General features: G+C 42.6%; 2 protein-coding genes and 1 non-coding gene across 4 annotated transcripts; 2 read left to right on the top strand and 1 right to left on the bottom strand.

The window, feature by feature from the left end:
* Positions 1-4,160: 4,160 nt before the first annotated feature.
* LOC101761403 lies at positions 4,161-8,223 on the bottom strand. Of its 2 annotated transcripts, XM_004972561.3 has the most exons (4): positions 5,773-8,223; positions 5,529-5,661; positions 5,328-5,412; positions 4,161-4,511 (listed from the first exon to the last, which is right to left on the bottom strand). In XM_004972561.3, exons 1-4 carry the CDS (start codon positions 7,755-7,757, stop codon positions 4,435-4,437), a joined length of 2,280 nt encoding a protein of 759 aa, XP_004972618.2. In that variant the 5' UTR covers positions 7,758-8,223; the 3' UTR covers positions 4,161-4,434. The 2 variants fall into 2 exon arrangements, with proteins under 2 accessions (XP_004972618.2, XP_022683208.1); XM_022827473.1 differs by lacking the exon at positions 4,161-4,511 and having other exon boundaries at positions 5,184-5,412.
* A 2,657-nt stretch (positions 8,224-10,880) lies between these two features.
* On the top strand, positions 10,881-10,953 carry TRNAR-CCG. Its single transcript has one exon. It is a non-coding gene; the product is annotated as a tRNA-Arg (tRNA).
* A 4,917-nt stretch (positions 10,954-15,870) lies between these two features.
* On the top strand, positions 15,871-22,588 carry LOC101760449 (probable LRR receptor-like serine/threonine-protein kinase At1g56130). The gene is made up of 24 exons (XM_004972559.3): positions 15,871-16,027; positions 16,560-16,746; positions 16,932-17,003; positions 17,230-17,298; positions 17,386-17,457; positions 17,751-17,822; positions 17,893-17,964; positions 18,049-18,120; positions 18,519-18,590; positions 18,686-18,757; positions 18,848-18,922; positions 19,059-19,130; positions 19,226-19,291; positions 19,394-19,459; positions 19,556-19,600; positions 19,688-19,752; positions 19,847-20,226; positions 20,311-20,509; positions 20,594-20,752; positions 20,848-20,966; positions 21,099-21,309; positions 21,382-21,613; positions 21,693-21,843; positions 21,948-22,588. The coding sequence occupies exons 1-24, from the start codon at positions 15,904-15,906 to the stop codon at positions 22,305-22,307; spliced, it is 3,084 nt and encodes a 1,027-aa protein (XP_004972616.1). The 5' UTR covers positions 15,871-15,903; the 3' UTR covers positions 22,308-22,588.
* Positions 22,589-23,708: the final 1,120 nt, after the last annotated feature.

The raw sequence follows: 23,708 nt of genomic DNA, 5'->3' as shown, positions 1-23,708 counted from the left end.
GCTTTGGCGCAATTCCGACGCACCCCACGGTGGCGCCCGCGGCGGGATGGCGGCGCCGCCCGGCCACCGGCCGAACCAGTAAGTAGCAGAGAACATTAGGAAAATGACCTAAAGGTCCTGAAATTCTCTCGCTTCCTTATTTAACATTTACTTATTTGATACTCATCATCCCTAATAAGATACCGAGTCCATTCTATTAGCTAACGGACGTTAAGTGTGGCTGTTAAAAAGATCCTGTGGCCCCTAACGCATGCAGACTCGCTGGCGGCGCATGCAGATCGCACGGGCGCATGCAGCTGCCATTTTTTTTCTCATTTTTTTTCTGCCTCATTTTTCCTGGCTGCTGGGCGCATGCATGCGACTGGCTGCTGTTTTTTTTTTCTGATTTTTCCTGGCTGGGCGCATGCAGACTGGCTGCCTGGCTGCCGTTTTTTTTCCTCATCCTCATTTTTTGCTGGCTACAGACAGCATGATTTCTAACACATGTATACAACATTTTTTTCAACATTTATACAACATGATGATGACACATGATATAGTAAGTTCACAGACCGGCATCACATTAACTTCGAACACAAAGTGGTTCACATGAACCAGATACATGCAAGTTTACAGTTCACAGGAATTCAAATTCACATACATCTCCCACCAACCTAGAGATCCGCGCTGCAAACAATAGAAGATATGTTCCTCTAAATTTCAAGTACATCATGAACTAATTTGCAGAGCATACCGGTTTAAAATTTCAAGTACATCATGAACTGATTTGCAGAGCATACCGGTTTAAAATTTCAAGTACATCATGAACTGATTTGCAGAGCATACTGGTTTAAGCAGATATTTTGGATATTAATAGTAACTTAGTAAGCAAGTATTTTTCCTCCCTCTAACAAAATAAATTGAAGTGAGACATTAACACCATAGTTGTCAACAAAACATTAACTCCCCAATAGAACATTTGTACCTGTTGTTTTATGAACTAACAAAAGTTGATATCTACACTCAAGGAAGTTGTCAAAGTAAATAGTAACTTGGGACAAGAGCATGCAAACAACAGTCAGGATTACACCTCATACCCCTGTTGTAACTGGAATGAGTCCCTGCTCCCCAGTATGTTAAGAAAGCAGTAACATTCTACAATTTTATCCATAAAAGCTAGAGCACTCACTAACTTCCTCCTGCAGTGGTGACTTGCTAATATCTTCCTGAAGCAATATCTTTTGGCAAGATTCCTCTGCTAAGAAAAAGCAACATTTAGCACACAGCTAGCAGCTGGATCATATACACTTGATCCTAAACTATACTCTATGGCTCTCAGAACAAGAAAAATGATCTAAGTTGGTGATCGAAGGGAGTATAAAAGCATTCGAAGCTACTCTTTAGTCTTGTAAGAATATATTAACTCGTTAGAAATTTAAGGTTGGCAAACTGCAAGCTACTCTTTAGTCTTGTAAGAAAATATTAAATCGCTGAGAAATTTAAGGTTGACAGAAACGTAAGGATAGCACAGAAGTACATTTGTGCTTTTTAAAGCATGTGACAGAGCAACTGCAAGGGATAATGATACGTATATTAGGTTCAACTAGTAAAAGAAAAAAAGTTAACAGGTAATGCTTTCAGTTAATCTGTAGCATATATCCAGTAAAAAAAATATGAACATTCATGTAGATTTTTGGACATAATTTTAAATGGCCCAACATGATTGAGTAAAAGAGTGTGTGACCAGACAAGTTAAGAAAGACCGATTACACTACCTGAACTCCTGAAGGCTGAAACATTTAGTGATATCCTTAAGTTGTCGTTCTAAATAGAAGCTATTGATATGTTAAATAAAATTACCTAAATCCAAATTTGTGGTACAAGACACGGAGGGTCAACTTTATATTTGTTGCAGATATATGTCCGCACTACTTCCATCCAGGAAAAATTGCAGGCATTTGCTTCTTCGATTAATACAAGTTAAGGTCTAAACTGAGTTTACTCTTATAAATCGAAAGCAAAGCAGCTGCATTTCAAAGTTTGCAACTCTGAGTTGAACCTGCTAACAGAAATACAGTTGTATCAATCTTTGCAACGTCTGAATCTGTAAATGTTCAGACTTCAGAACATGCCTTTGCTGAAACATACTAGCAGTTAACTAATACACAGACAATAGTGAATTTTCATGCAGGACAACACAGACAATACTTAGTGAATGATATGCATTAATGCATCTATGGAATTTGTATCGTATAGCATCCTTTTTGTAATTCCAACTCAATGGAATTTGTATCACACATGAAAAACGATTGATTGAGGCGGTGGCAGCCGAACCTAATGATTGATCTCTGTTGATTGCACGCTCCCAGTCCGCAGCCTTCGTAAGCCCGGGGGGGGCTTGCCGCCAACGGTGCCTGCGCAACCCGCCAAGGGGGGGAGGGGGGCTCGCCGCCTGCGCCCGCCGCCCGGGGGATCTCGCCACCACCTTCACGCCCCACCCGAGGGAGCCGCCGGCCGGATCCACATCCTCTCCCACCGGGTCTCCTTCCATCTTGTCGCCGACAGCCGGCCGCCGCCCTGAATCTCGCCACCCGCCGCTGGATTTCGTCTAGGGTTCGAGCATGGGAGAGAGAGGCACACGCGGGAGAGAAGAGGAACAGGAGAGGCACGCATGGGACGAAGGGTAATTTTGACCCAAACAAATTATCTGACAGCGCCATATTAGGGATGAAAGTTGAAGTGAGTGTCAAATAAGGAACGAAAAAAAATTTCAAAGTTAAGAAAGGAACGACTCATTTTCCCGGTGTCAAATAAGGAATTTTCTCTAAGTAGTACCCCGTCTCCCCTTCTCTCTCCGCTGTGTGGGCCCATGGCTAATGCCGCCACTCACGCCGTCTCCTCCCTCCTTCCTCGCCCGCCTACACCCGGTTCACGTGCGCCGCACACGCAACCCCATCCCCAATTCATAGCACGTGGTCCATGGACCACGTCATAGTTCAAAGCTATCCCCACCTCCTACGTCAGCCACCTTTAAATGGCTACGCGTACACAACTTGTGTATTGCAAATATTATTTTTCAAACTCCAAAAATTTCCAAATTTTCTCCAAAAATACTAAAAAATATTATAAACATATACATGCCTTAATTTCTCATTGTTAATCACGTTTATACTTTTTTCCAAATATTTGGCTCTCACTTAATAGAAAAAACCCAGTAAAAGTGCACCCAGAAATTGGTGTCTTGCTCATTTTAATTCCTAGTCAACGATAGCAACAACGGACGGCGTCATGGCTTACCATATGCCTGGGCGCGTCCTATATATAAATACGGTGCAACTCATAGACACTACGAATCACAAGCTGTGCTCTAAATCACTGCTTATTGTGACAAGCTCAAGCAGTCACAGAGCCACCAGGTCAAATAACCACGACGGCCAACCCGACCAGAGGTCGATGAAGTGGTGGTGGCCGGAGCTCCTGCGCCACCCGGCGACGGCGGCGGTAATAATGAAGATACAGCAGGACAGGCTGGACGTCGCTATGGAAGTGCTCCCGCCCGGAGCGCCGCTCCCGCCGGAGCTGAACCTGGAGCGAGTCCGCGTCTTCATCGACGCCGCCAGCCTCGTCGCGCAGATTCCCATGCGGCTAGATCGATCGTCGGTCTAGGCAGCTTGCATTGTTGCTGCCTGGTTTGAGTCTCTGATCTGATCTATGTGTGTCTCTAAGTATATTCACTATAGTATGTCATAATGTCAAAACAATAAAACAAACCTTGGATGCCAGATGGAAAATTTTCCATCGGACGCTCCGACGAAATATTAAAAAATACCTAATGCGACATTAGGATTCACTGTTTGTAACATGAAAAAATAATATGTAAAAATGACTACGTCGTTCGACTCTGGGATAGAAAATTCCGACCGCAACATAAATATTATGTTTCATGCAACATTCACTAAGAAGCATGCAGAAATAATAGTTACAATATCGATGCTTAACTATTGCAACGTATATCGCGGCGTCCGATTTTTTTTTAAGATTACGGACGTATGTTCTGTAGCAATACTGTAAAACAAAATAAGGGATATCAACTTAAAGCAAATACAGACATACTATAACTAATATAATAATTGCCATTGCAGAAAGAAGCATCATATATAATCTAAAACTCTATGGAAGTATGCAGAAACGTTTAACAAAATAACATTGAAACTAAAATCCATAATTCATTCAAGACATGATATTTGTTTTCCGAGATCTAATGTTTGAGAAAAAAATGAGAAGTCCAGGTGCCTGAGCTTTGTTCGCCCATGAATTGATCATCTTTGTGTCATAGCTGTTGTGCCTGAGCTTTGCTGATGTTCTGATTTCTGCTCTTGTATTTGTAACTGCTTCAATCGAACCATATCTGGGCTCATCTATTGGTGTAGATCATTCATATGTGAGCCACTCCCATCAGTTATTTCTCTGCATATTGAACTTGATAATATTGTTCAGGTTCTGGATCTGGGCTTGCTGTGTTTCAGTCACAGCTGCATGTAAAACAATTAGACTAAAGTTAAAGTTGGATAAGACAAAGGAGAAAATTGTACTGCACTCATAGATCGGATGAAAACACAGCATCAAATGCAACATATACACTCAGCATTAATTTCACAAAACAGTATTCTGCATCAGACTGTCAGTCCTCGAGATTAAGCCTAAATCCATTTTTAAAATTTATTTTCCAATTACACATGTCCAGTCCATTGTTAAGAACAAATTTGCAAAACTTGATATAAATCAAAGGAAAACAAATCTAATGATATAATGGGATAAATAAATTGAAAAATCTGATCTATTGATGTAAGAATTCGTTGTGGGTGATTAACGAACACTACTAGTGTGCACTGCATGTGGGTGATTATCAAGCAAAGTCAAAGTGGACCGCATTGATTACATATCAAAAATTATGCAGGAGGTACCCGCAAAGAAAAAAACTATGCAGGTGATAACAGGTGTTAGCACGTCAGTTTGCATGCTGTACCTTACCATCAAGCATCATTATTTATATATAATTAGTCCGCAAAAAAGAAAAAACTATGCACAAGATAACAGGTGTTAACAGGTGTTTGACATGTGTAATTAAATAGATACATAGTAAAATCTACGAACCTTGGAATAACAAAACGATCTAAGACGGAGGGAGTAATATATATGCATGATCAAGTCACGACATTCATACAAAATTCACCGACTTCATTTACTGTACGCAATGCACCATCATCAATTTCTATTACCACCATCAATTTCAAGAACCGAGCACAAACTAATGATGGAATAAAGGAACTGAACAAGCATGTACATACCGTCTTTCAGCATTGCCTGCTGCTCCAGCTCCTGCACCATCATGCAAATCTCCTTGTTATGTGCCTCAAGCTCAGCTTGTTTCTCCTGCACTCATACAAATATATACACAAAAAAAAAACAGTTACTCGCATTTTCACTTGAGAAATGAAGGGTTCATCATGACCCCCTGCAGTTGGGGCTTGTACGAGGTGAGAACAAACCTGCATCAATTGCAAATCTGCAGACAAAGTTTTGCGCTTCCACTCTAGCATCTCAATATTGCACTCGAGCTCATGGATGTGCATATCCTTGATCGCCTTTCTCTTTGCTGCAGACAACCGGTTTGATAGCATCCTGCAAAATATTTACATGAAAACAGATCGATTAGTCCCATATCCAAGCCATGGTTAATGGCCTTCTCTCTGGTGACTAAACGTAGTAATAGAAGTTTGAAAATCCAATTACCTCTTCGCCCTCTTGGGGTCAGTGTTCACAAGCTCTTGCAGGCTCCTGTCCTTCCTGATGATCTCCTTCTCAGCATCAGTGAAAATGACCCCTGCGACATGGCTTTGGCTGCTGCTAGCACCTGCCCTTAATGATGACGGTGGCAGCGGCTGCGACAGCTTTAGCGTAGAGTTGGAATTGTGACAAGGTGTGCTCCCGGCGACCTTGGTGCTGCTGCCATTGTACCTGCTCTCCACCGGCATCTTCAACGCGGCCTCCCAGCTCACCAGGCCACGGGCAGTGGAGTTGTCCGGCATCGAGTGCTGGATAGTATCCTGATCTAGCTCATCTTCTTTGTTGCTGATGGGCTCCTGCTTCACCGGCAGGAGATGTGCTTGCAGACCTGCCCGAAGCGTGGCGAGCTCGGAATTCAAGGATGGCTGTGCCGCGAAGCCGACGAAGTTGTTGCTGCCAGCACCGACACCCTGGGACGACGACGGCGGCATGGGTGCCTTCATCTTCATGGCTCTGGCGGTCAGATTTGGCACGGCAGGAATGGAGCTGCCAGCGCCCATGGAGGAGTACGTACTTGCCTCCTCCAGCGGCGGCATGGGTGCCTTCATCTTCATGGCTCCGGCGGTCAGATTTGGCACGGCAGGAATGGAGCTTCCAGCGCCCATGGAGGAGTCGGCGTAGTGCCAGGGCATAGTCCCGCCGGTAGTGCTTAACATGCTGTACGTGCTTGCCTCCTCCAGCGGAGGTATGCGCAAGCTCGGCGGCAGCGGAGGCAGCTCATAATTCGATGACGGCCGTGTGAACCCGACGCAGTTGTCGTTGCTGCTCGGCAGCGGCGGGCCAGAGACAGCCGCCGGCGAGAAGAACGACATCTCGCTCTGCGGCCACTCCGCGATCTGCTCAAACGACGCCGACTGGCCTGTGGATGACCCGGAGAAGGCGCCCCGCTGGCTCGGGCAAGCGGGCAAGCCCAAGTCGGTCCACGATGGCTGTGGCGCCAACCCTTGCCACGGCAGGTCACCAAGAGACGCCGGGAAAGGAGTGGCCGCTGGTGGTTGTAGATCGACCATGCCAAGCGTGCAGGAGAAGGACGAGGGCAGGGACTGTGATGTCGTCGCGTGCCCATGGAGGGAGAGGGAGATGTCCCCTACCGCCGCCGACCCAGATCTGGAGCCATAGGAGAAGAGGCCGCCAGACGGCGGCGGTGCCATCCCTTGCCACAGCTGACCACCAAGAGCTGCTGGAAAAGAGGTGGCCGCCGACACTTGTAGATCTGCCGTGCCAAGCTCGGGGAAGAAGGACGAGGGCAGCGACTGTGACTTCGCCACGTGCCCATGGATGTAGTGCGAGCGGTACCCCACCCCCGCTGACCTGACTCCAGAGCTAGGCGCAGAGATGAGGGAGCTAGACAGCGGCGGCGCCAACCCTTGCAATGGTTGGCCATCATGAGTCACTGGGAAAGGGTTGGCCACCGGTGCTTGTAGATCGACCGTGCCGAGCACGAGAAAGAAGGATGAGGGCAGCGACTGTGATGTCGCGTGCCCGTGGATGGAGGGGGAGCTGTCCCCCACCACCGCCGACCTGGATCCAGAGCCAGGCCCTGAGATGAGTCCGCTAGGCGGCGGGAAGAGCGAGGGCGGCGGCAAAAAACTCTGGGCATGCCCCCTTTGGCAAGGTTTCTCCACCAAGTTTCGGTGAGGCGCCGTCAAAGTAGCATCTCCAGAATGGCTCCACCATGGAAGCTGGGGAGAAACCGAAAAGGGGTTTACACCATGCGCACGCTGGTGAAAAATGTTGCTTCCATCGGCTTGCTTGACGATTGCAGAGGAGATCCCGGTGGTGGAGGAACAGGAGGTGGTCCGCTCCATGTCAGCTAGGGTTTTAGCCCAGGGTGCGAACGCGAGGGAGAGGGTGGAGGGTTTTTGGCGGCGGAATGCTATGCGTGGAGGAGTGCCGGATGGGAGCCAATCGGTGGATCTAAATGGAGCCATGGAGCAGCCAGAAGAGGAAAGAAATAAAGCTAGTTATTCAATGTTTTCTTTATTTTAGGAGCGCACCCTGGATGATATGTTTGAACGCGGTATGAAATGGATGGGCCTCAATTTGATAGCAGGCTAATGCACAGCCCACGTAACCCATGATATAGTGACTTGATGTGCAGCCCAAAGAGTATCGAGGAACCTAGATGGCTTCCAGAAGTTTTATAGTTATTGGGCTTCCAATGCTTGAGATTCGTGCGAACAACCCTATTCATTAGATGCTACTCCATCCTCCTCAGAACCCTAGCCAACATGGCCTTCGGCCACCGCCGCCACCGGCTCGCAGCCTCCTCCACGACTCTACAGCGTCCCCGAGCACACCTCCTCCTCCGCCAGCCTCGTTATGGGCCGCTGATCCCCGGGTGCTTGCTACCTCCTCCGCTGACCCGCGCGCCACCTCCACCCTTCACCGTCGGCCTCGTCACAGCCGCCGCCTCCCTTGTTGCCGCCAGACTCCTCACAACACTCCCCAAGCATGCTGCCCCCATGCCCTGCAGGCCCCCGCACGGCATTGGCAAGCACTGCAGCCCTACTGCCACCCCAACGTGGCTGGAGAAGAATATGGAAAAAAAATGTTGATAATTATTTTGTAAAGTGATGAATTCATTTTGTCAAAATGTTGAAATAGGCTGCAGAATTACTTTTCTCATAGTTGTAGTTGTAGGGTTAACTTAGGCTTTTGCCATGAACCCATATATATGGAGGGATGGCGGGTTGGAGTGGTGATTCTCTTGCCTCCTTCCAAACCCTACATCATTTCTTATTTTTTCCTTCCCAAGTTCTTGTGACAAAGAGGAGAGCGGAGAGGAGAGAAATGTGGGTGACTCTTGAACTCTTGACATATCATGTATAGGTGAATTCCTCATGGAGTTATTGAAATTTTGTTTGAATCTAGTGCTCCAACATCATCTCCTTCTGATCTCTTGCTATTTGGGATTTTTGCTATTTTTGGAGCTATCTATACCTGATTTTCGTTCTTGCAATACAAGATGTTTTGGTACGATTTTTTGGGAGGAAATCAGATCTTGGACATGTGCAACAACATCTAGGGTGATCCCCTTGAAAACCCCTGCACGAGCTCTTCGAATCTAGAGTTTTTCTTCTCAACCTTGTGTTCTTCTTTCTTTGCTGAAATCCATGAAATCCATGGTGAAGTCTCGATCTTTTTGAGAAGATCAAGACTTGACATTGACTCACTAGGTTATTGAGAATATATGGCTAAAATTTTGTGTAATTTGGAGATCATTTGATTAGTTTTTGAGGCCTTAACGTTGACTCAAAGTTTCAGGTTGTTTTTCTGGGCTGTTCGAAAGTTATGACACTCTGTAGGAAGTTTTGATGGGAGGGAAGTTTTGACTTAGGACCAGAAGTTCCGATGCTTTATTTTTGTAAGTCGAAGAGCTCTTTGTTGGCAATTTCCCAAAACCTCCAACAGGTGAGTATCAAAAGTTCTGATACTGGGTCGGACGTTCCCACCTTCGGAAGTTCTGATAAGAGGTTTAAAGTTCCAATACCTGGAGGGTGTTTGAGTTTTGGTTTCACATTGAATCTTTTGTGTTTGCTTCCACGTTGCTTCTAAGCATTCCTAGTATTATTCCTAGGGTCAGTAGATCCATTATAACTACGTGATCTTGACGATTGTTAGAAGAGAGAGTTGAGGATTGCTTTGGGACATAGGCCGACTTTTTTGAAGAAATTTTAATCGATTTCCATTCACCCCCTCTGATTACTATCTTGGTACTTCAAAGTAATACTTCGCAATCATTCTATCGCCCCCTTGAAAATTTAATCTTCCTTTTGTTGTAGATTGGTTCTCAGCGCGGGCCTTCAAGTAGCTCATGCAAATGAAAGTCAATTGAGCATCGTGGATTAATTCGTTTCATGCAGGTACACGAGCACTCGATCCATAGGAGAGACCAAGAGAACACGAATCCAAGCAAAATCCTCTAGGAGACCAGGAGGTCAAGCACAAAGCTCCAAACAAGATGTATGCCCGTGACAGGTAGTCCCTCCGTTGCAAAATATAGGTCATTTTAGTTTTTCCAAATACATAATTTTGTATCTAGAAAAGTTAAAATAACCTACATTTTGAAACAGAGAGAGTTTGAGCAACGATGGTGGCAATGGCAGACGTTAGGGTGTTGTCACGAGATTGTTTACCGGATACCTTGCTAGGAGCCCTCCATATAACTAAACAATACAGCGACATCGATACTTGGGAGAAATCACAAGCAAGGGTGGGCCCACTTTAATTCAAGGGTATTCAGTTGAATGTCCATTATTTTTGGCAGAATTTTTTATCTATACAGTCTATATTATGTCTAAGTATTCAAAAAGCAAATAATGAGATAAAATAACATGCTATTGAAGCAATTCAACCCAAAACATAGAGCCCACCTCTCCTCCCGATCTCCCACTCATGACCCAGTGCTGAAATGATCTAATCTGGCCTAATTCTTCTCCTGATCTCCCATTCTCCCTTCCAAACAGCAATTCTACAGGACTGCTAACTACAGCACGCAAGCAACTCAATTGTGAATTGGCAAGTTAATTTTGCTAAATTGACATCCTATTTCAACGTACCAGTAATTGCAATTTGCAAATGTCTATGAATTTGTGACTATGCAAAGCGAGGCAGTGAGGATTACTTGAATAGTATATGAACATGTGTGATTTTACTGTATTGATCATTTAGTACATCTATATGTTAAATTCATGTTTGGATCAATTTTACAAATATATGATGCTTGTGTAGTCAGTTTTGTGAATCTATCATTTAGGATGTAAAAAAAAATTTGACTTTCAAAATTTTGAATACCCATGTCGTCGATCCTGGGCCCACCCCTGATCACAAGTCTCGATAGACATAAAATTATAAATATAATGAGCAGCAAGGTGTGATGGTGGCCAGAGCTTCTGGGTTGGTGACGCGGCGGCGATGAAGATAAGTCACAGCAGGTCCCACATTGACGTCGAAGTGCTCCCGGCGACGAGCCGGGGTTCCAACCAGACGTTAGTGGCATCCTCACGTACGTTCCGACATCATGATTTACAAAGCAAAGAGACCATCAAGTTGACCGCGTGGCCTAATGGATAAGGCGCTCGCCTCCGGAGCGGGAGATTGTGGGTTCGAGTCCCATCGTGGTCGCTTTTTTATTTTTGTTTTCCATCTTTTTTTGGTTCCCCCGATTTCTTTCCACATGGGCCCCTCTTCTCGGCCCAACGCAGCATCATCACTCGATCTTGCTGCATATGCACTGCTGCCTCGTGCTCTCTGGACTCTGGGCCACCTTCGGGCCTCGTTCAAGCCCAGCGCCCCCACCATCCGCACTACTGCTGCTGCAACGTTCCATGGGCCATCCCTCCGACTGTTCCGTTGCCGCCGGCGCGTGCGTAACCGTGACGTGCCAACTACTCTTGCTCTGCTCACGACCGGAGCGTTGAAATGGTGTCCCCACAAGGTTCTGCTAATTTCCGCGCCGGACAACATGTCACGCTAATCTACATGCACACCACGTTACGAGTCAGCTGATGTTGAAGGATTTTGTCCAAAATGAACAATTCAGTTTACGTTGAAAATTCGTCAAAACTGGGACCTGGGATCGCCCAAACATGCATGAAAGATCGACAAAAGGTGATCCGTTTCTCGCTTCCCCGGGCCCTTTTGACCCTGTTTTTTCACATTTTACACCGTAGTACCGTACCATTGCTGCAATCCTGCCCGTATGGTCAGCGCAACATTTCCCATACGCATCCATTGGCAAAACTTTTTCCTTTAAATTTTATTTGGTGGACTCCTTTACTTCGGTGCACACAAGTCCTGGTCAACAACTCAAAATCACACAAAAATCTTCATCGATGCTACTCCTCGCTACCATCCACGCGCTGCGTACGTCTCCTTGAGCAAAACCAAGATTATTTACACTCCGTATACTTGTAACCAGTGTCAATGGCAGTTGAGGATGGTAGAGCAACAGTACGAGGCTGAAGTATTTGTTTTACAAGTGCGTGCTATTCTAATTGAACTGCTCCTAAGTGTGACTTTTATGCGTTGCTTACATTGATATGACCACGTTGCACTGCCGGTGAAAACGCCTTTAGTATCAGGTTCTAACCTCCTATAGTACCGGTTGTACAACCGGTATTACTACTTCGGTACTAATGGGGGCTTTTAGAATCGGGTTAAATAACCGGTACTAAGTGAGGCCTTTAGTACTGATTGTTTATACCAATCGATACTAAATTGGCTGCCACGTCGCGTGCGTGGCCGAGGTCAATTTAGTACCGGTTGGTAAGTCTTTTTTCTTTTTTGTTTCTTTTCTATTTTTTATTCTATATTAGTATTTCATATTTGTTTCCTTTACGTATACTAGTTCTAATACGCTAATATAAAGTTGTATTTATCTTTAATATTACATTTGATATAATATTATATATATATATATATATATAGACATCTTCTGCATTCACGTTTATGAATAATATTACATTGCATCAACACTTGAAGTTCAACATTTGGATCAACTATTCTAAACCTGAGTCCTGACGGTGATGCAGATTTGATCCATAATTATAGAACTTTCCCGCTGGATTTACTACCTCATCCAGAAGAAATTTACTGAGTTGTTTTTGAATTGTCCTGATTTTTTCCGTCTCAAGGAGTGCTTCCTTCATGTTTCTCATCTGTGTCATGGGTAAAGGTTATTATATAGTAGATCAATGGGTCTGCACAATTAGAACTAGTTTATTGTTAAGAAATTTGTATACGTACTCTGAATTCGTGGTCAGTTATATGCTTGGGACCTACAAAGCCATGGATGAACTCACATACGTAGTATCTGTATAAATTATTCTCCAAATTCTATCTCAAACACTATATATATATATATGGAAAAACAAGTTATGAAATATTTGTTGTGTTCAAGAAAGTATCATGAGATGTGGAAATTCAACACATACCGAAAATTCAGGCTTAAAATCAAGTTCCTCCTTGAATTCACCTACGTGATGTCGACGGAAGCGAACCCATGCTTTGTTAAGAATGTCTATGAGGCTTTTGTATTGATCTCTTGATTTCCTCAAAGAGTCCATGATATAGATCGCGCTTTGATCAACCGCGATAACAAGGAGTATCCAGTGGAAGTTGTACGTATATGCATAGCCAAAGCTAGTTAGTCTTATGTTTAACTACTAGTTCGAAAAAGAAAAGAGATGGGAAATACGTTCATTTGAAGTTGTACGGTAAAAGTATGTACTTATTGTAATATTGGTTGTCTAGAAACTTATATATGTTCTTCAAGATCCGATTTGGTAGTTGACTCGTTTATAATATCTGGATCTATGAAGCCGATGTCATAGTATCCTTTCCTCCGGCAAATTTGAATCTCCATCCTGCATGATAAAAAATTGAATAGGAGTTAAGACATCGCATAATGACTAGAGCGGGGATTTTGAAGTTAGAGCAAATTAAAGACTTACAGAACCCAGGAACTGATAAGTGACTTGTCAAGTATGTCTTGATTACTGATAAGTGACTTGTCAAGTATGTCTTGATTACTGATAAGTGACTTGTCAAGTACGTCTTGATTGTAAAGGAAATAGAGTTCTTCCAGTGGCACATTTATAATGTCTTCCCCACAGATAAATATTGATCTCCAATCCGAACTTCAAGCGTGAGTAAACCGTTGTTTGAAGCCTCCATGTACCATTGGTGCAATTTGTACATCTTCGTTGGAAGACTCCTAACTCAAATTTCCATTTAGCAGCCCCAGGGTGTTGTTTCCCTAACTCAAATTACTAATTATGTACTTCTATTTCATCTTATTATCTCTACGTACCACAATTTATCTCGCTCATATTTGCAAATGATCAAAATATGAATAAATTATATTTTTTCCTATAATTTATTTAGCTCATATTTGTAAAGAACTAAACTATGAAATTATTCTTCTAACCTCATATCAATTTCTTTGATTAATATGAAACATAGCATCAAAAAATTGTAGCTTATTCTAAAAATCACAAATATGAGCTCTAAATAACACATGCATATAAATGAAATTTTTCTCCATTGTACCTTATTCTAAAAACATAAATTACTCTAGCTCTAAAGTATAGAACTTAGTATACTAACCATATACTAAGGGAGGATGAAGTTTCTAACCTTTAGAACACTTGAATGAGTGAAATCCCACAAAATGATCAAAAATCCGGCAGCACCTCCCCTATTTCGCCATGAATGGATGAAGTCCGAGCTGGAGGAAATGGCTCGAGCAGGAGGAAGAAGATGCCTGATTTATAGGAGGGAAGTTAGTACCGGTTGGGGACCTCCAACTACTAAAGGTCACTCATTAGTACCGGTTGGAGCCTCCACCCGGTACTAAAGGCCCTCAAGCATATAGTACCGGATGAAGGCTTCACACTAATACCGGTTGGAGCTTCCTTCCCACCGGTACTAAAGGGGGTGAGGGAAGCTCATAGGATTTTATCCAAAATGAATAATTATCCGTACCAGCATGCGGATTTTGTCCAAAATGAATAATTCAGTTTACGTCAAAATTGGGACCTATAGTAGCAATCATGTTGATTCGACGAATATCGAGTCAATAATGGCTTAACTTATTATCAGCGTCCCCTTCAATCTCTGTAGTAGCAATCATGTCCCTTTTTCGAGTCAATAATGGCTTAACTTATTGTAATATTGGTACTATATAGTGCCACTTTTTTTAATAATTGTGCTAATATAAATTTATTGAAAATAAATACTAGTGATCAAAGTAACGCGAAGATACATATAATAAGAAAAGTCATTTTGGAGTAACATATACTATATATGTGCATCAAAGTTCAGTTTTAGGCGCCCAAATAAATCGCAACGAGGGAAGCTGCAGCTTAAGTTCAGCACCCTTGACTTACTAACAGACCAAGGCCCCGTTTGAATACTCCTGCTAAAGTTCACCTGGCACATTGGATGTTTGGATGCTAATTAGGAGTATTAAATATAGGTTAATTATAAAACTAATTGCACAGATGGAGTCTAATTCGCGAGACGAATCTATTAAGCCTAATTAGTCCATGATTTGACAATGTGGTGCTACAGTAACCATTTGCTAATGATGGATTAATTAGGCTTAATAGATTCGTCTCGCAAATTAGCACAGGGGTTCTGCAATTAGTTTTATAATTAGCTCATGTTTAGTCCTTCTAATTAGCATCCGAACATTCGATACTGCTAAAGTTTAGCACCTAGTATCCAAACACCCCTAAAATAGTTGGTCAATGTTCAAAAGCAGCATCGTTGTGCTTCCACACTACAAATGTGTAGTATTATTAGCAGAGGAAGTCACAAAGCCACTGCAGTCGCTGTATGGTGTAGTATTAATGGCAGAGGGAGAAGGGATGCGTGAGGGGAGGTAGCCTTAGTACCGGGTAGAGGTTTCATCCGGTACTAAAGGTCCACATTAGTACTGGGTGAAGCCTCCACCCAGTACTAAAGGTTCTCAAGCACATTAGTACCGGGTGGAGGCTTCAACCGGTAGTAATGTGCAACCTTTAGTACCAGGTGAAGCCTCCACCTAGTATTAAAGGGCTTCACGGGGGTTTAGTCGGGGACTAGCCGTTAGGTCCGGTACTAATACTCATATTAGTACCGAGTCAAAATGCAACCGGCACTAATGCAGCGGGGTCCTTTTCTCCTGTAGTGACCCTTGACTAATAGACTAATAATAGTTGGTCAATGTTCAAAAGCAGCAGCGTTGCTTCCACACTACAAATCACAAAGGCACTGCAGTCGCTGTATAGTGTAGTACTATTATTAGCAGAGGGAGACAACGACTTTGTTCAGACAAAAAGATGCGATCACGAAGGCACTGCAGTCGCTGTATAGTGTAGTACTATTATTAGCAGAGGGAGACAACGACATTGTTCAGACAAAAAGATGCGATCACGAAGGCACTGCAGTCGCACAGTTGGTGATCAGCATGTTTCTTCCGTGTCCACGCCTGCATGATGGTGATTGGTGATGATACTTTTTTCATCTTTAAAGTTTAAACACACCTCCCCGGGTCATTTGCATTTTTCATAGAGAGAACGAAGCGAGATGACCAGCAGGTGCAGCACAAGCGGCGGCGGCAGCCATGGGCGACTCCTCTGGCTGCTGCTCGCGTGGTCATGCGTGGCAGCTGCTCGAGCTCAGCAGACAGCACGAACTGATCCGGTTGAAGGTACGTCCAACTGTCCGTATAAGGTACCATGCATATTGGCATCCGTACATAGCATATTTTGATGACAGAGATCATAAAAAATTCTTGTGAAATTCTTTCATAAGAATTTGTAGATTCACCATCCAATCATTTTGAGGGTAGGAGTTCAATGGAGGGTTGTTTAGATACCAGGGGCTAAACTTTAGCCCTGTCACATCGAATATTCGAATAGTAATCAAGACTAAACATGAGCTAATTATAAAATTAATTGCAGAACCCCTAGGTTAATTCGCGAGATGAATCTATTAAACCTAATTAATCAATCATATAATTAGTTTTATAATTAGATTATATTTAATACTCCTAATTAGTATCTAAACATCCGATGTCACATGGCTAAAGTTTAGCCCTGAGCCAAACACGCCTGCAGTAACTTCTTCATTGGGCTTGAGCGTTGCAAAAAAGAAAGTGTGTTTTTCTTTGAGAATTTTCGGTTGATTCATGCGTGGATAAGCATGCCGATATATGTTTCCGTGTGCGTGAAATTGTGCAGCGGCAGCGCTGAACACGATCCTGCGGCGATGGGGCCTGCGCGCGTCGCCGAGGTGGAACATCAGCGGCGAGCTCTGCAGCGGCGTCGCCGTCGATGACACCGAGGTCGACAACGACCCCGACATCAACCCGGCCATCAAGTGCGTCTGCTCATACAACAACGCCACCGTCTGCCACATCATCAAACTGTAAGTTCCCTCTCCCACGGTCCCACCCAGAGCACCGCCTGCCGCTGCTGCCCACCACCTGCTCGACGAAACGACTGAGAGGGGCTTGCGTCTCGTTGCTCGAGATTAGGTCCTGTTCGTTTGATTCTGGAAGCTGTCAAGATTTGCCCGTTTGAGGTGTTGTTTTGACATGTTTGCTTCTGCAGGAGAGTGTACGCCCTGAATGTTGTCGGTCAGATACCAGCCGAGCTGCAGAACCTCACCTATCTCAGCAACCTGTATGGCTTCTAACTTGTACCTGTTCTGTTTTGAACTTGATTATTTTTTTTCTGAATAAATTCTGTCAAGTGTCAACAACTGTTAATCCGTAGACCACTATTTTTGAAGTTCAAATTCTGCTCCATGTTCTGTATGCCCGTATTTACGTGGCAAGAATCAGTAAATAGTAGTCATCAGGTATTCTTTATTTGGCTGATGGGTTTGGATGCTTTGCTCATGTTTCAGGAACCTGATGCAGAATTATTTGACAGGTCCCGTGCCATCATTCATTGGAAAATTTCCTATGCAGTACCTGTAAGAGTTAAATTTCAAATTGTAAGTGTGCCTCATTTACTAGCAAGTGCTTTGTCTTGACCATCTCTTTTTTCAAAATATTACAAGATCCTTGGCTATCAATCCACTATCTGGAACACTACCAAAGGAGCTTGGGAATCTTACTAACCTTATCTCATTGTAAGTGTTTTCTTTTATTTCTTACTTTGGCTATTAAGTTCTACATTAAACTTGCTAATCTTGCATGGCTACTCAACGTTGGACTACAATTTAGTAATAGGCGAAAACAAGCACATCTTTCAATAATAAATATTAAGCCCGTCAGTGTTATTTTCCCCTTCTATATGGTGTTTCAAAAGCAAGTAGTGAATCATCTAGATCAGATGGCTCATCAAACAAAAAAATATGCTTCTTTTCTGCAAATAACATTACATACATGTGTCACAGTCTGAACTATTTACTTTTTCTTTCAGGGGTATTAGCTTGAACAATTTTACTGGTGAACTTCCTTCTGAATTGGGCAACTTGGCCAAACTGGAGCAAATGTAAGACACAGCTCTTGAACTTCCAAACTTCACTTCTGGAAGACTAAAATTTAGTCAATGATCTTTGCAGATATTTTGATAGCTCTGGCTTCAGTGGTCCATTCCCTTCAACATTCTCAAAGCTTAAGAACTTGAAGATCCTGTATGCTCAATACCGCAGCAACACTTGTTATATATCAAATGTAATATCATAATGTTATTGTAATATATTTTCTTGTGCTTGCAGGTGGGCATCGGATAACGATTTCACAGGAAAAATACCTGATTTTATTGGGAGCTTGACTAAGTTAGAAGATTTGTAAGTGTACTAATAATTACTTTGCATGACCATTTAATACTTTTTTATGAACCATGAATTCTTGGAAACTGTTCAAGGAACTTTTCTGCACATGTTCTTTCCTTATGCATAAGCACAGTAACTCTTTCTTTCTTCACTCCTAATAGAAATGTAACACATTTTCACTTATGTTCTATGTGTGAGTTCATGCACGAGTTTTGTGGTATTTTGTTTGTAATAATTCTTAATATAATGATAGATAGCTCCCCTGTGATTCAAGAAAAAGAAACAGTTTCATGTGATCAGGTCAAACTGGTTGATACAAAATGACATTTGTTGCATACCTTTTATTATGTTCAAATGACAAATGAAGTTTTCGGCACCCGGCTTATTAGGAAGAAAAATTTATGAACTTGTAGGAGATTCCAAGGAAATTCGTTTGAAGGCCCAATTCCAGAAAGTTTGTCCAATCTAACAAAATTGACAAGCTTGTAAGTACTAAATTCATCATTGCCCCTGTTCCTTTGATACTTGACATGGTTAAGCTTATCATGGAAACTAATTTGTTAAATTTCTTCATGTGCAGACGGATTGGTGATATTGTAAATGGGAGCTCTTCAATGTCGTTTATTAGTAACTTGACATCTTTGCATGTCCTGTATGCTACATGCTTTTCACTATAGATGTATAGTTTCATATCTTTGGCAGTGTAGTAATTAAGGTACTGACATTGGATGTCTTTGTACAGAATACTGAGGAACTGCAGGATATCTGATAATCTTGCAACAGTAAACTTTTCTAATCTAGCGGGATTGACCTTACTGTAAGTATTGGATTATTTGCCATAGTACCAATATCTGTTTCTATTTCTTTTCTTTCGCAAATTCCCATTAGGGGCATCTTTTCAAGTAATATTTCTTTTTTTAGCAATTTCCAAGTATATCTGTCTCATGGTGCAGGGACTTGAGCTTTAACAATATCACAGGCCAAATTCCACCATCCATACTGAATTTGGCCAAGCTTGAATTCTTGTAAGGAATTCCTTTTGGAGATCATCTTGATAATGCAACTGACCTCTTGAGCTGACACTTGTATGTCTTGTCTGTCATAAACTTTAACAATTCAGGTTTCTTGGGAATAACAGCCTTTCTGGAAGCCTGCCTGATGTTAAAAGCCCTTTACTGAACAATTTGTACGTCAGGCAATTTCACAATGTAGCCTAATAAGTTGTTTCGTTTTTTCATTACTAAAATGGTGTATTCATTCATCTGTAGTAATTTTATTTATTTTGCAGAGATTTCTCATACAACCAGCTCTCTGGTAGCTTTCCTTCTTGGGCTACCCAGAATAATTTGCAATTGTAAGTTGAAACTTCAAAATTTTCTGTATCAAATAAAAAAATATAAATATACTCAAAGTTGCACCTCTCTGCTTTTTAATAAGTTGTTTTTAAAAGGAATTTGGTGGCAAACAACTTTGTCCTTGGCAGCAGCAACAGCAGGTACTTTTTAAATTGAATTAACCTCCCAAGAGTTTTATTTTAACCAAGAGCTCTTAACTTCTAATTTCAATCCAATTATATGTACAGCATTCTACCTTCAGGCCTAAACTGTCTCCAGCAAGATATTCCTTGTTTCCGTGGTTCTCCAGAATGTATGCTTCTCACTCTTAACTATCTTCAGCATTTGACATGATCACAGCTATTTCAATATGGTTAGTATTTTATACATCTTCTTTTTAACTGCAGATTCTTCCTTTGCGGTAGACTGTGGCAGTAACAGATCTATGACAGGCTCAAATAATACTTTTTATGAAATTGATCCTACAAATACTGGAGCTGCATCATATTATGTTAGTGGTCAAACAAGATGGGGTGTTAGCAATGTAGGAAGATTTAATGAAGCCCCAAATGGAAGTTACATAATACATAGCTCCCGGCAGTTTCAGAATGCACGGGATTCGGAACTGTTCCAGACAGCAAGGATGTCACCATCATCGCTGAGATACTATGGCATTGGACTTGAGAATGGAAATTACACTGTTGAGCTTCAGTTTGCAGAGTTTGCTTATCCAGAGTCACCGACCTGGGACAGCACTGGAAGGAGAGTTTTCGATATATATGTCCAGGTACATATCGGGTGCATCACATAATAGGAGTTTTGTTGTTTCCTAGAAAAAAAGGTTCTGAACCCTTATTTGACCTTTATACAGGGTCATCTAAAAGAAAAGAACTTTGACATAAGGAAGACGGCTGGTGGAAAATCTTATGTTGCAGTGTATAAGAAATACAATGCTACTGTGTCTAAAAACTTCCTCGAGATCCATCTCTTCTGGGCTGGCAAAGGCACTTGTTGCATTCCAACACAAGGGTACTATGGACCGATGATCTCAGCATTAAGTGTGACACCAAGTAATGTCTTCCCCAATCTATGAATAGATTAGCTTGAAATAAGGACTTTATTGGATATTAATAGTGTGAAACCCCTTTTTTCAGATTTTACTCCTACTGTGAGAAATGGTGTTCCTAAAAAGAAAAGTAAAGCAGGTGCAATTGCTGGAATAGTGATTGGCGCTTCAGTTTTAGGATTAGCAGCCCTACTTGGAGTCTTTATGTTGGTAAAGAAGAGAAGAAGAGTGGCACAGCAGCAAGAAGGTATCAAATATATTTGTGCAGTAACTTAGACAGCAAATCTAACATTCCACTGATTCCGATTCTTTCTCATGTGAAATGGAAAACAAAATAAACAGAGCTTTACAACATGGTCGGAAGACCAAACATCTTCAGTAACGCTGAACTGAAGTTAGCTACAGACAATTTCAGTTCTCAAAATATTCTTGGGGAAGGCGGATATGGTCCAGTTTATAAGGTTCTGTACTCTCCCCACAATTTAATCTTATGAAACAGTAAAGTAAAAAAATTTATAGAAGTTGGTAGCATATGCAACTTTCTTGAAACCTATACGGTCAAACATTTATGTAACTTTAAGTTCTTTTTGCAGGGTAAGCTACCTGATGGGAGGGTAATAGCTGTGAAACAACTTTCTCAAACGTCTCATCAGGGGAAAAACCAGTTCGTGACAGAAGTGGCCACAATTTCTGCTGTGCAACACCGCAATCTTGTGAAGCTATATGGTTGCTGCATTGACAGTAACACCCCACTGCTGGTCTATGAGTTCCACGAGAATGGAAGTCTCGATCGAGCACTCTTCGGTGCGCTCACTTCTGCTCATCGCCACCTGTCTGTTAAGCACATTTCTCAAGGTTTTGTTTCTGAATGTACAGGGGACAGTGGCTTGAACCTCGACTGGCCAACACGCTTCGAGATCATTTTAGGAATTGCAAGAGGCCTGACCTATCTTCATGAGGAGTCCAGCGTGCGCATCGTGCATAGGGACATCAAGGCCAGCAATGTCTTACTTGACATCGACCTCACCCCCAAGATCTCCGATTTTGGGCTTGCCAAGCTGTTCGATGAGAAGAAGACTCATGTCAGCACTAAAATTGCAGGCACATTGTAAGTGCAATTCACCACTCCCATCTTATGAATGTAGCTCTGAACCCTGATCTGATTGCATTTTCCTAACCATTACAAGTGGCTATCTGGCGCCTGAGTACGCGATGAGAGGCCATCTGACTGAAAAGGCCGATGTTTTTGCATTTGGGGTGGTTGCACTGGAGACTATTGCTGGCCGATCAAACACGGACAATTCTCAGGAGGAAGACAAGATCTACCTCTTTGAGTGGGTAAGCTGATCAAACATCCTGAAGCCCATGAAAACACATCAGTTCAGAGCTGTCAAGCTACTCACCACTGAAGCACTCTGTTCCTAACTTCCTGTGATGTACAGGCCTGGGAGATGTATGAAAGGGATCAAGCACTCGGCATATTGGATCCAAGGATCGAAGATTTCGACAGTGAAGAGGCCTCGAGAGTTATCCATGTCGCGCTCCTCTGCACGCAGGGATCACCTCACCAGCGACCACCAATGTCGAGGGTCGTGAAAATGCTCACCGGAGACATTGAGGTGACTGAGGTGGTGACGAAGCCAAGCTACATCACTGAGTGGCAGCGCAGGGGCGGGAACACCAGCTACGCTACCAGTAACTACTCCGGTGACACAACTGGGGAGTTCAGCGCGCAGAGGGAGACGATTGCACCCCTCACCCCGTCGCCGGCGATGACTGGAGTTATTGACGAGGGAAGGTGATTGGAGGCTACTGCTGTGTGTGTGTGTGTGTGTGTGTGTGTGTGTATATATATATAAATAAACGATAAATCCGATAAATCTTCATGCATAGTTGGACGACGTCTTGTGCTAGATTTGCCCCTTTTTTTTTCTTTAGTATCCTTTTGCGAGGTATGTGCTTGTGTTTTGTTTGTTTGTTAAAGCATTGTACCCTGAGATGCTCTTTTTATATGATGGTTAGATGCATGATGTTTGATTGATGGAACTTTATGCACATATCTAGCAACAAGATCTTATTAATACATTGAGTTGAGCTATCTCCTCTTACACCTAAACAATATTCTGATACTCTATCCGTTTTATATTATAGGTCATTTTGACTTTTCTAGATACATAGTTTTTACTATGTATTTAGACATAGCATATTTCTAGTCGCATAGCAAATCTATGTACTTAAAAAAGCAAAAAATAACCTATAATTTGGGAGAGAAAAAGGAGAAAAATAGCTTGATATGTGCTCACCCTGCATCTCCATGATTTCAAGCATGAACCATGTCCACCATATATCACACTCTTGAATCATGGCTATGTCGCATTAAACTAGACACAAGGTCCCGAAATGACTGGCTTCTTGAATCATGGCAATGGCAAGTAGCCAAGTTGATGCGATGGTGAGTTGTGACTCACCAACTACTCTACAAGCCAGTTACAAAACTGTTTGATGGAAAATTATTTTCAACACTACTGGACAGTCAAGCTCTCTCTCTCTCTCTCTCTCGGGACCATGCCTCCAACTCTTGATGGTCCGTGCATATACAGGATTAATGGCCCGATTTTGTCTCCTGAATTCGTCAAACTGGATTGTGATTGGCCAAAAAATTAAAAAATGAAGATGTTGTGCTGAAAGGTAAACAAAGGCAAGATGACAATAACTAGACTATCAACATCGGTATCAGAGACAATGCCTGGCCTAGTCTTAGATCTGTTCCTAATGGCGATTCATTTCAGTCCTTTTAGGAAATTTCCTACTGGTGTATCATCACTGCAGACTCGTATGCGTCCATGTTCCATTGGTGTCGAGCGCTATAAAGATCAAAATGACGTCTTCAAAAAGACCACCAAATAAAAGTCATTCTGGAATCATGTACTAAACCCAATACTTCACCTATATGGGCGGGGAAGTCCATTCACAATAACATAAAAATATTCTTTCATTTTCCCCGCATTGCAGTCCACTGAGTAGCTAGAGTGAGACATACTCCCTCCGTTCTGTTCCAAATTGTAGATCGTTTTAGCTTTTTTAGTAGATGCATAATAATATCTATGAACCTAGAAAAGCCAAAACGACCTACAATTTGGAACGGAGGGAGTACATGCATGATAGCTTCAACCCTCACATTAATTGATACTCCCTCCATCCCA

This window comes from Setaria italica, chromosome VI (genome assembly GCF_000263155.2).
Source record: "Setaria italica strain Yugu1 chromosome VI, Setaria_italica_v2.0, whole genome shotgun sequence".
Taxonomy (NCBI): Eukaryota; Viridiplantae; Streptophyta; class Magnoliopsida; order Poales; family Poaceae; genus Setaria; species Setaria italica.
The sequence above is the reverse complement of the archived record's forward strand: the minus strand, read 5'-3'. Positions and strand labels throughout refer to the sequence as shown.

What these genes read in the sequence shown, in the direction of transcription:
- LOC101761403 (XM_022827473.1), bottom strand. Translation starts at nt 7,757, where the DNA reads ATGGCTCCATTTAGATCCACCGATTGGCTCCCATCCGGCACTCCTCCA. An exon ending in GACCCCAAGAGGGCGAAGAG is followed by an intron (nt 5,662 to 5,772) that starts GTAATTGGATTT and finishes AATATTTTGCAG; the next exon opens with GATGCTATCAAACCGGTTGT. An exon ending in CAGATTTGCAATTGATGCAG is followed by an intron (nt 5,413 to 5,528) that starts GTTTGTTCTCAC and finishes GTATGAGTGCAG; the next exon opens with GAGAAACAAGCTGAGCTTGA.
- LOC101760449 (XM_004972559.3), top strand. Translation starts at nt 15,904, where the DNA reads ATGACCAGCAGGTGCAGCACAAGCGGCGGCGGCAGCCATGGGCGACTC. An exon ending in AGCCCTTTACTGAACAATTT is followed by an intron (nt 19,292 to 19,393) that starts GTACGTCAGGCA and finishes TTTATTTTGCAG; the next exon opens with AGATTTCTCATACAACCAGC. An exon ending in TTTCCGTGGTTCTCCAGAAT is followed by an intron (nt 19,753 to 19,846) that starts GTATGCTTCTCA and finishes TTTTAACTGCAG; the next exon opens with ATTCTTCCTTTGCGGTAGAC.